The 14,441-nt window shown below is 43.3% G+C and overlaps 1 protein-coding gene across 1 annotated transcript; it reads left to right on the top strand.

The window, feature by feature from the left end:
* The first annotated feature begins 1,448 nt into the window (after positions 1 to 1,448).
* Positions 1,449 to 14,215, top strand: LOC106490576 (uncharacterized). Its single transcript, XM_067290536.1, has 7 exons — positions 1,449 to 1,503; positions 2,323 to 2,613; positions 4,697 to 4,924; positions 6,578 to 6,874; positions 9,778 to 9,891; positions 11,451 to 11,609; positions 13,019 to 14,215. Exons 1-7 carry the CDS (start codon positions 1,449 to 1,451, stop codon positions 13,312 to 13,314), a joined length of 1,440 nt encoding a protein of 479 aa, XP_067146637.1. The 3' UTR covers positions 13,315 to 14,215.
* The last annotated feature ends 226 nt before the right edge of the window (positions 14,216 to 14,441 follow it).

Genomic DNA, 14,441 nt, shown 5'->3' with positions numbered 1-14,441 from the left:
AGATGTTACAGAGACTCTCTGACTAAGTGTACACACCTGATGTGTCTGACTTGTTCTTACCTGTATGGCAGCACATGTTTCAGTCAGGCTAAGGTCTTTCAGACCATTGCCTTGTAGATTCTCTCTTGTTTTCTATATTTGTGCAAACCACTACAAGCAGTTATTTTGGATAGTCAGTCCGAGTCAGCTGACATTCATTTTAAGGCTCTTCGATGCATGCCTTTATACAGCCCTGTACTTGCTAAGTTTGTGCATGAGGTGTTGCTTGACAAGCAGGGAGAGAGAGAGAGAGAGAGAGAACCTGCTTTCCTCTCCAGAAGTCTTGTTCATTTTGTTGTTCATCCTGGGTCTCAGATGCAGCCCTGCCCTACGTGCAGTTTTTCTTGTTTTGTGTCAAAGTAGTGTGTACAGGCAGCGATTTCAGGGCAACTGGGGGGGGAGGGCAGCAAAGATAGGTTCAGTCAAGAATGTACTGCACAAGTTACAGTCTTGGTGCTATGCATGTATTGTGAAGGCAAGCTTTACCCTAATATACAGGTTGTCTGTCAGGCTGGAAAATCACATTTTATGAACTCCAGGGATAAACTTGCTTTCTGAGCTCAGCACTCAGCTAACAGAGATGTGTTGGAACCATAAACTTCTCTAGAGACCAGGAGAAGTTTGGCTTCTTCACACACATTTCAAAAAGTGCTTTGCATATCTCCCATGGCATCATTTGATTACAATGTCATGTATGCATTCAGGCAGAGCTGGAAGCTGAATGGGATGTGTGGCACTATTTGGGGTGGCTGTATGGTGTTGCACAATTTTATGTAATTTTTGTTTCCTTGGGGAAGGTCTCACCAGTGTAGATAGCTTCAATATAGTTCTGTGTTGTAGATGTCCCCAAACTTTTAATTATAAAACTATATGCCTTCCTTATCAAGTCAACTCAAATAAGAACTTGTGTACCATTACAGTATTTTTGCAGAGGGCCACAGGAGCAGTTGGGCAGACTCATGAGCACATCTCCAGCTCTGCTTCGTTTCTTGACCTGCAACTCTCTTGCTCTAATGTTCTGCACGCAATAGCAATTCAGCCACTTTATCTCCACATGTCTTTTTGCTGTGCAAAGTCATCTGATAGTATTAGCTTTCACGGCAGCAGTTGTGATGTGGAAAAAAGGGAAGCTTACCCACAAATTCATAGCTTATAAGGCTCTGACACAGTGGTTGAAACCCACAGTATTTTCTAAAGATATCTATTCTGTCTGTCTGAGAATTCTCTGCTCAGATTCAGTGAGGAAGTGATAAAAAAAATGAAGACATCCTTTAAATATTTCTGCTCACCTACTTTCTTCAAGTCACATCATTCACTAGTGATTTAGGCTGGTGCGATATAAAGGTTTCCTGGTGTAAAAAGTCCATAAAGAATATATATATAATAGCAAAGCAAAGATAATTTCTGAAATGTCCTCTCCTTTTACCTTCCAGGCTGCTTTGTGTGCGCTTGTTATTCTTGAAGGTAAGAAACTTTATTTAATTCTTAATAATATTCTAACAGCAACATACTTTTAATCTAAATTGAAAATCTGGTTTGGTGTGCATGTATTCTTGGAGATTTATGCTGCTGGGTTTATTAGTTGCAAGATCAGGGCAAAATTCATGTGTATTTTATGGTGAAACAAAATTATGTTCCCAAAGTGTTTTAGCTTGATGCATTTAAGCAGCAGATTTCACTGGAAAAGGAAAGATCTCGGCTAATGAGATTACGTCAGTGTATTTGGAATAGGAACAAAAGCCAAGCAATTAAAAATGGAATAATAACAAACTAATTATGCCTACAGCTTCCTCTTAAAGATTTATTGTTTGAAGGAGTACTGTGAGACACTGTAGCAAGATAACACTAATAAAAAAATAGAATTTGACAGTGTTGGCTTATTATTAGATATTATTAATTGAATGTGATTTGTGAGTTGTTTCTTATTATTATTTACAAAGAATAAAAATGGCTTGAATCATTAGCTGCCAGTAATACTCTTCCACCTGCATCAGATTATGCCACTAGTGGCATTATTTCATCCAAAAACTCTTACAGGAGTTTAAAGATCAGCTTAATGAAGCCTTACAAAGTTGCTAAGAAGAAAGAACAGTACAAATCCATTTGGACATAAACTATGGCTCTTGGACAAGCCAGAGTTTAGTGATTAAACTTTCACTCTCAAATCCCAGACCCAGTGCTACATTGACAAAACTCATGTCACCTCCAGTGTCTCAATCTGATGGCTGTAATTATGCCGGACTGTTTGGTAATGACCTTGTTTTGTGTGTTTTGTATTTTCAGCTCACAGTGATGTGACAACAATAGACAAGAGAGTGTGTGACTCCGTTATTTTTGATCTTGACTGTCCCCAGTTGGGCCAGCTTTCTCGGATCACCTGGTACAAGGGAAATATATCCTCAAAGCACTGGATACGTGGTGACGCAGTGTCCGGCCAAAGGATTCATGTCTATCCTAATGGGGCATTAGGGATTCGCAATGTAGTGAAGGAGGATGCGGGGTGGTACACGGCGATGGTGTTCAACAGTTCTGAGCATCTCCTTTACCAAAAAATATTTCAGCTACATGTACATGGTAGGTGTAAATTCTCACTTGAAAGTTCATGTCTTAGTGTGTTGGGCTGCCTGGTTCAAGCCCTTGTTTGTGTTATTATGCATAGATGATGTATTCATGGTTGGCAGCTTCTGTCTTCGTTGTGCTTTTGAGTTTGTGTGATCACCACAATGAGAAACACTTGCATGTTATATTTTTGATTAAACATTTGTTCTATTCACAGTTGGCATCTATACTTGTGCCACAACTTTAAAAACAAGATGCTACAATTAGACTTCTAAACCCAACCATTTAAGCTCCTAAAAGTGCTGAGCTCTTCTGGAGCTTCCTCATTTGGTTATTGGGTGCTAATTTTAGACTACTTTGTTCTAAATCTTTTTTTGCTGTCTTTTTATCCAGTGTTTGAAATTACTAGCTAGAAAAATTAGATCTTTATTCTGAAATCCGTGCTAACATAGCTAGGTCAACCCAGTCCAGCAAGGTCAACTGAAAGCTTCAAGGACTTGTGCCTTCACTCAGTCCGACCTACAGTGGGATAATGTGGTGATCTAGGGGTCTACAAGGTGCTGATTATGACTCTCTCCCCTATTCTGAGCTTCCTGATCCTTGAGATGTTACAGGTCCTCAGGGGTACTGTGGCATGGAAGATTAGTCAGGGTTATGCTCTATTCTGCCTTCCCACTTTCCTTACTCTCAACATCACCCTCTACTTGTGGTTGCAGGGCTGCCAGAGGGCCCACAAAAAAACACCCCCCCCCCCCAAATCCTTGCTCTGTCTTCCCAATAACTGCCTGTCTTCCCTGTCCCCTTTCACTCTAGTCCCTGCATTTTCTAGCTAGCAGTGGAGATGAATGAGAATGAGAGAGTTTCCTCCTTATGTTCCTCCCTTGATATTGCCAGTACCCAGTGAAGCACTCTGGCTGCCTTGCATTCCTGACAGCCCTGGGTGGCAAAGGCATTTTTGTTTTCTGTGCTGGAGATGTGAACTTGCCATCTCTGTTTAAGCCAGAGCAACAGAACAACATAGAATAGCAAATGGATTCTGATGACACAGCTGCTTGTGGTGACTCTTTTTGTGTGTGTTTTAGTTAATGTCCTTCTTCTGTTTCCTGGAGGTAGGAACCAGAGAAGAAATTATTCCCCTACTTGTCCTTTGGATGGGTAGACAAAACAGACAAATGTGAGGTGTTCTAGGCTGTTTGAGACACGTCCTATCTTATTTTGTCATAGCTAGGCAACTGAGCTATGTTGTCGTCCACTGGACAATTTACTGAGGAATGCAAAAAGGAATATTATGTGCTTTCTGAAGAAAAGGCTGGCTCTAGAAACTTCAGATTTTTTTTTCTTTCTGCTGGCCTTAGTAATATGTTGATTGATGGAGAGTATTTGGGTGAAAGAATTAAGTACAGATAAGCAAAATCTTTGCTTGCCAGGGCAAAAAAATCTTTGTCCAGAAGCAATTAGCTGTTAAAAGCAAGCAGTCATTTGCATGGGAATTATTTTCATTCAGATCTTGAGACTACAGTAATTTTATAACTCGTAGATGTGCCAGATTCAACTTAGCATGACAAAAGGTAGAGCGTTCCTTGTTTCCGCTTACTTCTGACATAGCAGCTGTTGTAAATGTCACGATCTAATTTTGTAGGGAAAATGTTTATCTTACTATTTGGGTTTTGGACAGTGCCAGAGACAATATTCTAGATGTGTCCCTGGGAATTAATACCTATAATTAATGCTGATTAATAATATACTCTTGCTATGTCTTGTGACCTCTCAGTAGGATTTTCCCTTCCTAAATCAAATCCAAGTAAACTACTTCCTCAGCGTGACACGGAAATGGACCTTCTCATGGTTCTCAGGGAACTGTCCAGCGACTTAATTCATTATCTGCCTTTTTCTTGAAAGCAAGCTCTGGCAGCAAGTAGGTTCCTGCTAGATATCTTATAAGCCTTTGTGGAAATTATTCCAAAGTAGTATGAGATTTCAAAAACCAAACATATATCAGTGTATATATTCATATGCACATGCCCTCTCTCAGCAGAGCACCTTGTCAGAAGACTTGTTGGTGACTGCTTTACTTTTGACCTGAACTGCCTGCTGCCAGACAGGTACATCCAGGTCACCTGGAAGAAAGATGAGCAGCGAGTGGCCAAGATGAGAGGGCAGACAGTAGATGTCTCTGCAAACTACTGGAACAGAGCCCATGCATTTCTGAACGGCAGCCTGACTTTGTGCCCCATGCAATGGGGGGACGAGGGCAAGTATGTGGTGGAAATATTTGATCAGGATGGTGTGCATTTGCATCATGAAATTATTAACCTGGAACTGAACAGTAAGTCTGAGCATGCTGTGCATATGTGTGATAGTGTATCTTCAGTAGGTGCCTGTGTACTGTTTGCATGCTCATTTTGTCTTTGGATGACAAAAGGATTAGAGGGGTCCTTTTCCAAATGGTGTATTTTGTACAGGAATAAAATATCCAGAAAAATGTTCCCACATTTCTGCCCTTCCTCTCTCTGAGTGTAGCTGCATTACAGGACATGGCTCCAGAAGCGTGGTTTGGCTGGGCCGTGCAGGGCAAGGAGATGCACCCATTTGTATGGCAAATTCTGAAACCAACGTTTAGATGGTGTAAGCTACTCTGGCAGGTTTCCTTGTCTGGAGCCTGTGTTCAGAAGGTTTCTTGGCTTATGGATCCCAACAAGATGGGGAGCTAAGACTGGTCCATTTCACCCTGGACCAGCCTGTGCTCATGGTCTCCTGGCCAGCATGGAGAAAAATAGAAGTATAGGAAATCCCAGTAAAACTCAGAATCAGGAGAGGGTCCAGCCAGCGCTCAGACTTCTGCAGTTTGCCTAATGTTTGAACCAAGCTCAACTTGCAGAGAAAACCCGGGTGCTTTATAACAAGAACCATGGCTCCAACCCATTCTTGTCACTGCTATGTCATGTAATAGCTCGTGCAGGTGGGAGAGGGTCTCTTAATATGTGCAGGTTAGTGTCTGGAATAGCTGCTTGGGGTGTTTGTGTGCCTGAGAGTGGATCTTGCTGTTGCTAAATCAGTCTTTTAGAAGCTTATTTTTGAGAAGCCCTGCTGCATTTCAAGCATTCTCCAAAGTGCAGTGGTCTGCAAGGAGACCTGGTTCTTGGGTGAAACGTAAAACCAAACCCTGAACAGAGAGGTGCAAGCAGATCCATGTCCAGTTTTGTGAAGGAGTGCTCTAGCTCCAAACCTGCACGTGTCCCTCTTCAGGTTCCCTTTGCTCTTTTCAGCACATGCAATGCCATTCTTCATTTTCTGCCCTCATCTCTTGTTAGAGGGGAGAGGGTGGGATGGTCTGAAGGTGTGGGTAGGATACAATTTCAAGCTGGCATGTGGCAGTTTATTCTCAGGAGCAGGGTTAGCTCCCGTGCACTAACGACACTTTATCCATGCAGACCCAGAGCTCAGTGTGAGCTAAGCACTGCCTGTTTCCCTGGCAGGTTTTGCAGCTCACCCTAAGCTCTGTGCTGCTGCAACAGCATCTTGGAGATGGATATTTTACCACTAACTCAGGTATGTCCATGTGAGCTGCAGTAAAAGCAGAGACTATAATAGAGATACAAAGTGTGAAGGGGCTGCCCTCAGTTTACACAGATCTTGTGCAGACAGCACCAGCGAATGTTTTAAGGCTGGATAGAGTCCCATTAACCTATAGTTACCCACCTTTGGGCCCACCTTACTGTAGTGAAGAAGAAGCTGTGTAAGGACATGGAATGGAAGTAGTATTAAAGTGGAAAAAGTTATTATCTCATTACAAATCAACACATTAAAGCAGTCTTAAAACAAATATTTCTCTGTACTGATTTCAGGCTGACATTTCAAATAGCTATAACAAAAGAACGTTTCCAATTAAGAAGAAACACAAGGAATATTCCTTCCTCTGGTCACTCTGTGTGAAATGTAAAATACACCAATAATGAGCAGATATGTTTTCTCTCCTCAGAAACGGAAACATTTAAAGAAACCACAGAATTTGTTGGTGGATCCATGTTCTTGAATCTAACAGAGATGAAGCTGAGACACTTCCAGGTAGTCTGGAAAAAAGAAAACACAGAAGTTGCTAGGACAAGTGGCTTTAATTTTTGGTACCATGACGACTATGTTAATAGGTCTGAGATTGTGTCTAATTACAGTCTCAGACTAGACAGGATTCAGAAAAGTGACCAGGGCATTTATTCTATCGAAGTGAATGACAGAGATGGGAGAACAGTATACGAAAGCACCATTCGTGTGAAAGTTGGTGAGTATCACTTAGAAATGCTGATTCTCAGTTAAGTAAAGCATTTTGGTCCAGATTCAATACACAAACCTAGATGGATTATGTAAGAGACTGCCCCGAATGGATTAGCAATTAGCTAATTAACAGATGGATGAAACAAAGACTAGCTGGGGTAGCCATGTTGGGTAGAGCTGGGATTTCTTTTGTTGGTATGACTGCTCTAGCCAAAGACTTAAGCTGGCAGAAGGAGTCATTTCAATTCTAGTTTATGTTACTCCAGTATGTTTTGGAAATACTATGAGCTGTGAAAGAAAAATGACTTTTTTTTTAGCCAGTAAATGCTGTATCTTTGTTCATATGATTGCTGGTTTAGATATATCAGAAGAACTTTTGGGCGAATTTGAGTTTATAACTATCTCCCAAATTGAGAAAAGAATACACTTTCCTATCTGCAAGGGTCACCAAGGTGGGGAAACTGGGAAACTTCTAATTAAATGCTGCCTACAATTCCAGTTTTGTTCTAATTCTGCAGTGTAATAGTTTAACTAGTGTAGTTAGATCAATATGACTTTTTCTGTGTGGGCTAAAATTAGTCTTTTTACTGACCAAGGGACATGTAGTTCATTTGAATGAAAAATAATTATGATGAAAACTGTTGAAAGAAGTAATTCACGTTTCCTGCTCATCTCTTCTCCTTCATTTAATGCCAACAGAATCTGTGTCCATGGGCTGACACAGCTTTGGGTAGTGGCGTCTAGCTCCCAAATGAGACGGCAGGGGCTATCACAGCTTCTCAGTGCTGTACACTCTTCCCTGGTATCCAAGACTGGGCAGCAGCTGTAATCAGTAGTGCTCACAAGGGTTTTGTTGTGTGGAGGCAATATCTTGACCCTTTTTCCCTTACTCCAGACATGTGTACCTCTGTGCATTGGCATCTTTGCTCCTTTTGCTTTACAAAACCTAGGGTGCACTGTGTGCTATAAGTGGGGTTGCTTTGGTTTTGTGTTATTTAGGTTCTGAGCCACCACTGATGTACTCTTCAGATTTTTCTGTGATGCAGAAACACAGCCAGAGTGATACAGGGAGACTCACAAGTGTAACTGAGGCGTGTTGTGATACTAAAATGGCTAGTGTGTGACTATAGCTTACTAGCTGTTCTTATAACTACGCATAATAGATTTCTCAGGTGGTGATGAGAGGCAAAAAGAACACAACAGAGAGCCAGGCTGTTAGCTGAGGTCTGTCCCAGTGCCGTGGGTTACAGACTCCCATCTGTGCCTTGTAAAAAGAGCCCATTTAGTTGCAAATCCCTTAAAGAAAATAAATAAGGTAACCTTTAGTTTTAGAAGTCAGCTTTCTGACAATACTGCACTTACAGGACATAAGAAAAATAGTAAAGATCAATAAAGCTAAAATAATACAACAGGATGAAGGTAAAGTAAGTGTTTTTGTGTTTTTTTACAAATGAATTTTCATTACAGAGCAAAAGGAGACATCCGGAAGAAATTATGTTCAATTACTGTTCTATATTCTCATAACATCAGTAAAAGTTGTAATTATTATTATCTTGGTTGCACTGATGTGGCATTTTAGGAACTGCAAAGGCAGGTCAGGTAAGAAATCCATTTAAACACTTACAGGAACCCTATTTAAGTTTAAGCCATTCATGTGTAGATCCCATTCTCTGCATTTCAGGGAGTATCTAACTGTGCAATTTCTATGTGAATTATGTTAAGACTAGCAGGCTGTAGCTTTACACTGCTCTCAGTGTTGATGACAGCACATGGCTCTCTAGGTCTGACTGAGGCTTCCCCACACTGCTGGGAGGATTTTCAGCCCTGCCTAAGGTGCCTGATTGCTGAGGTCCCGCGTGAGAAGTATCTGAGCTAGCTCCCATGTATCTGCAGAGTGGACTTGTGGCAAGGCCTTGGGAGGTCCCAGCAGCTGCCATGCCCCCATTGTTTGCGCTCTCTGCTAAGAGATGGCTTTGTAGTTTGGAGGTGGGACATAGGCCAGCAGAATATGGCTCATGTCTGCCCGGTGGAGCTGCTTGGGGCAGCTGCCTGGCTGAACTCATCTAAGTTTGGACACTTTGGGGAAAGCAGAGCGGGCAGGTGCATGTAGTGGGGAGGGATCTCTGTTTACTCCTGAGCTAGTAACCCTGAGCTGAACATGATATGGCCTCTCCAAGCTCAGCACCCAAGTCACTGTTGGAGCTGTGTGGGCAAGCATCTGTGAACTGGGCTTAGCTGTGACAGTGTTGCCTGGGGTGGATGAAGCTGTATCACTACCCAGAGCTCCCTGTTGGCTCTGAAGCCCATTTGAGATTTTAGTCCAAATTGGAGATCCAAACTGAAGTTTGTTCTTTCAAACCCAAACTGGGGCAGGATGGGAGTGAGAATGTCAGGTCCCTGGAGCAATGAAAGGGAGGAGGGAAAAGGTCTGTGTGTCCCAGATGGAAGCTGGAGACATTTGCCTTCTCTGACAGGAAGCTGTTATTGCCTGGAGGTGCTCTGTGGTTCAGAGGCAGAGGTGGACTAGCACATGGGCAGGTAGTAGAGACAAAAGGTAGTTTGTCTCATATTCTAGGAGGAAGTGGATAGTGAGTTGAAAGGCTTAAAGGCCAAGCAGAGGAGAAGAATCAGGGCAGGAATGGTCAGAGATAAAAAAGGCATTCTTGGGGGTGTGTGAAGAAACTGAAAAATATGGGGAGATCAGTGGGTAAAATATTCATCATGGTGCAGAGTGGTGAGAGACACTTAAGTCCAAGCTGTTATCCTCAGTTATGTGCTCCTCAGCATTACATTTCTCTAGTAAGGGATGAGCTATAGGGAATTGAGCTATATGCTGAGTATGAATTCCTCTGCCTCTTCCTGCAAATGTTTCATGTGTATTTATCTGTTTTTTACTTTATTTGGGTTAAGTTTGGATAAGAGTATCCAGAGTACCAAGCTTTCAGAATGTGAATTCAAGCCTAACAGATGAGACGGGTAATCCTGAGAAATCCGAAGAAATGGATAAAAACAGTCCTTGTTCACGTAAGTATCCTTCCCTCAGTCACTTCTTATAGGGACAGGAAGCTAAGAATGTGATGGGATTTGTCTGAGTTCAATTTAGTGAGGTCTGATTGTCTTATTTAAACTGAATATTGTAATTGAGGGGACTTTTTTCTAGCATAAAAGTATCTGAAATTTTAAAGATCCGAAGTCAGCACTCAGAGCTGCTGACAGCATTAATACCAGGGTAATCACATGTGCACTGGACTAAGACTACTTAGATAATGAGTACTTTCTGCAGCCTCAGATCTTTCCTACCCTAACCTAGTGGTCTGTGTCCTCTTTAACTTTGTGCAGAGACTTATGGTCCCTGTTAGCTACTCACTGCCTGGCACTGCTGGTGCCTTCTCCTGTTCTTCCAGTTGCCCTGCACATTTCTTAGGTGGCATGTGTGCTGGGCAGGGGCCCGTTCACACTGCACAGAGCAGTGTCACCCCTGTACTAATTGCAGTGATTCTTCCTTCCTCCGCCTGTCCTTCCTTACGTCCTTCCTTCCTTCCTCGCTCTCTGCCATGCTCTCTTCCCCTTCATGATCCTTGCACAGTTCCTACCACTTGGTAGGAGAAGTTTCCAGCCTAGCTGAGAGCTGGGCTTTTGCGTAGTGTTCGACACACATAGCTCATCCAGCTGCAGGAGACCCTGTTCCCTCAACACCAGGATACAATCTGCAGGGAGAAAAGGGAGTCAGAGCCTGCTGTCATGTCTAAGGTGGGTGTGTGAGGAGCTGAATGGCTTCTCATGTGGAGAGAAGTGATTCCTGCAGTTGAGAGCTGAGCAGTGCAACACTAGAGGTATCACACATGACCTGGGGTGGTTCAGTGAAATGAGTTATCTTCTTCAGCTCCTTTCCTGCCATGTTTCCTGGTGATAGGAAGTGATGGAGGTAGAGGGTAAAGTGAAGTGAAACTCAGATGTTCTGCTTTGAGAGACATGGCTGAGACTTAGGTTTCAATTTACATTTTCCTGAGTTTTCAGTAAATACAATCTGAAATAATTTCAGAAACTTGCCTTGAGCTGGGAAACATAAACATTTCTGTTTGCTTTCTGCTTTAAACAAGACAATTCCTTGTGGAGAATATGACTCAGCCTAGATCCCCAGAATTACTTGTGGAGGAATCTATAGCCAGTCCCTGCTTTAATATAAGTCCCCAGACCGGTTATTCTCCTGGCAGTGCTGCATTCATCAGTCAGTGCCTGAGGGTAACATGTTGAACTTCAGTGAACTACAATTTGGAGAACAAATTGTAATAATGTTCAGGTGAAAATGCCATAACTGTCTATATTGGAGTGTTTCCCAAAGCCATTTCCTCTGCCTGTCTGGACTCTGAACCTTGAGCTACTGTTTTTTATTTATTTATTTATTTATTTATTTTTCTACTATGAAAATGTCTATTTCTGCCCCAGAAATAGCCTAAGAAGACTGTCTAAAGGAAGGCTGTCAGAAGCCAGCCTGGGGGCATCAGTCTCAACTCCTTCTTTGTTGGTATCCATGCTCTGCATTTTTTTTTCCTAATTAAATGTTTTTTTCTTTCTCCTTGCAGAAAATGATGAAAACTCTAGTGTGCAGGGACCAGATGGTACAAACTCCACTGAGCAAAGAAGTGAAGGTTTGCTGAGCAGCAACAAAGAGGCTAACCCAGCAACAGATGAAAGCTCCTGCACTGAGCAGGCTGCATATTTTCTTGTGTCCACATTTCAAGGTAATCAGAAGCAGAAGCAAATAACCTAAGAGAAAGCTAAACTAGAGTAAAATATCAAATAGGGAGGAAAATGATCCTTAACAGAATTTCCCACTGAATTGTACTACGGATCGTAATCAACCTTCAAGCTGTGGGGTTGTGGGGAGGGAAGAGCTACTGCTCATGCAGGGCTGCTGTGCTCAGTGCTTGGCCTGTGCTTAGGGAAGCATGTTTGGTCAGTGCTCCCCCATGCTGTAGTCAAGGACTGCACTGCCAGTGGAGCCAGAGTCCAGGCCCTCCTCTGCCTCTTGGGGTGCAGAGCTGGAGATGGGCTCATCTGAAAGATGCATCTGCCAAGATTGCTGGCAGGTGCCAGAGCAGGCAGGAGTGAGCTGTCGGCCAGAGCCCTGCTCCCACCAGCTGAGTGCAGCAGAAAGGGAGTGGGTGAGGAAAAGCCCCATTCCTGTGTTGCCCCCTGAGAGCATGAGTGGGATGTGCCAGGTTCCAACGAATCATTGCCAGGTGCAAGAAACTCCTGAGATGACACCTGTGACATTGCAAAAAACAGAAACACAAACTGCAGCCATGCAGGGCTAGGAGAGGAGATATGCCTTGGGAAGACAGTGAGGCCCTGGTGCCCCAAGGCATTCAGCCGTCTATGCCCCTGGTGCCCCTTTCTGCAAGGGGCTGGTCAGTCTGTGTCTGTGGATACCCCCCTGCATTCCTTGCAGTTCCACTGGCATTGTTCCCTGGGAGCTGTGGAGAGATCTGAACTAGGGAGCTGTGAGCAGAGCCAACTGTGTGCAGGAGCTATTCCCATCAGCCCATGTCAGTGGTGGGAGCTGAGGGACATCCTGTGGTTGCAGAGTCTGTGAGCAGGCCAAGCCCAGGAGGCTGCGTGCTGCACCTCAGCCTTGCTGTAACCGCAGGCACCCGCTCCCACTTTGTGCGAGCGAGAGGCAGGAAGGAGCGGCCGATATAAATAGTGGCGGTGCTGCAAGCGCTCGCTCCCATCGGTGCTGTTCTGCAGGGCTGTGCTTGCCCAGGGGTCTGTCATCTCCACCATTTCTATATATCTGTTGAAGGCCTGGCTACAGGTGAAGTGGTCCTGTGGGCAAGTGAAGCTGCAGGGGAGCATGCAGCACAAGTGATAGCTCAGAGTGGCCCTGGTGTCTCTGCTGGCAGTCAGTCAGCTGCCTTTAGCTCACTAGCTTCTTTGGTGTGGAGCTGACGTGGCCCCTCTCCCTCCATGTTTCTCTCCTCCTGGAGGGTGGGAGGTGGAGAGAGGTCCTTTTCAACAGCCTCTTTGACCACTTGGTGCCAGCCTTTGCTAACTTCTGGCCCTGTCTGTGTCATATGTCTGTACCATAATCTTTGTCCAGTCAGTGGTGTTAAGGAAATTACTACTCAGCAGACTCTTTTCCTTCCAGCTGGACAAAGACTCGAATTGCCACACCTCGATGATGTGAAAGCTGGAAAGCCTCCTGCTTCAGTTAGTGAAGTGTGTGCTGCCCCACACTTTGAGAACATCCCTCCAGGATCTGAGCACTGTGGTCCTCCAGAATCTGAGGACTGCGTTCTTCCAGAATTTGATTACCCCCCTCCCCCAGTGTTTGATGGTTGCCTTTCTCCAGAATTTGATCACTGCAGTCCTTCAGGATCTGAGGATTTGAAGGAAGATGACTATGTTGCTATGCATGATGTAGTCTGTCTCTCCAGAAGCTAGAAAGGCATGGGAATGGAGTGAAGACAAACTCACTCAGTATGCTTCTATCAAGTAGAATGCAAGGGGACTCCCAGAGGATGAGTCTGGAGACTCAATCTCCAGTTCTTCCCATTAGATTTGCCAGGAAAGTTGTTTGCAGCATTGGACTGAAATTTGGACTCTCTTTCTCTCTCAGCTGGTTTTGAGCCAAACTTGAAATTCTGCTGTTAGTTTCTCATTCTGGTAAATCTGATTCTTCATTCACTTTGAAGATTTGGCTGGAAGCCTGAAGGGAAATCTCTCTGTGGATCAGTTTGTTTTCCACAGCTGGTGCCCGTCTCTTCCCTTTGTTTTGCTGAAGGTCTTCCAGGATGACCCATTAGGAGCCCCTTGGAAAGCAGACAGGGGAATTAACCCTAAGAAAAGTTCATCCCCAGCCTCTCAGCCTCTTGTTTGCTTCCACTAGGAGGTGTCATTGTAGGAAAGAGAAGGGCCTCAGGGATTTCTGGAGGCCAGATCAAGGTCCTGACCTCTGTCCTTGTCTCCTGCTGTGTGGAAGATGCACCTGAGTGAATTGGTAGATTAAAGCATAAATTTCCCTCTGCTGTTTGCTTAGAAGAATGTGCTACTTAGGTGGAAGTCAGTTAAAACTATATTATGAGAAGGGAACTGCACTGAAGAACATGCTGGAAGTTTTACTTAGGGAACTGTTATTTTAGAAGAAAAAAGGAAAAGTAAAGGAAAGAAACCAGAGCATTGCTAGCAAATGGGTTTAGCTGTATATGTAATTGCCTTTAATGAACAGCCTTGGTAATTAGATGCATTTTCTGCAATGCCTGTATTAAACTTAGTTATCTTAAATGGTGTGTAATTGTTTTCATAGATTGCTTTGAAATCTTACAGATTGCTTCTTTTAGGTTTGATGAACTAACTTTTTTTACAGAATGTTGAATAAAAGTACTTTTTCTTATTACTGAAAAGGTATTCCTGAATATCTCCATTAACTGGGATTGTTTATATAATCTGTTTCACTGTTTAAGTATACTTAAATAAACATTGTTCTTGTAGATTAAATCTATTATTTTGTATTCTAACCCTGCTGTAAACCAGAGACAAATTACTGGTGTCTCTTTAAGGCAAATAGATGA

The sequence above is a fragment of the Apteryx mantelli genome, chromosome 1, assembly GCF_036417845.1.
Source record: "Apteryx mantelli isolate bAptMan1 chromosome 1, bAptMan1.hap1, whole genome shotgun sequence".
In the NCBI taxonomy this organism is placed as follows: Eukaryota; Metazoa; Chordata; class Aves; order Apterygiformes; family Apterygidae; genus Apteryx; species Apteryx mantelli.
The sequence above is the reverse complement of the archived record's forward strand: the minus strand, read 5'-3'. Positions and strand labels throughout refer to the sequence as shown.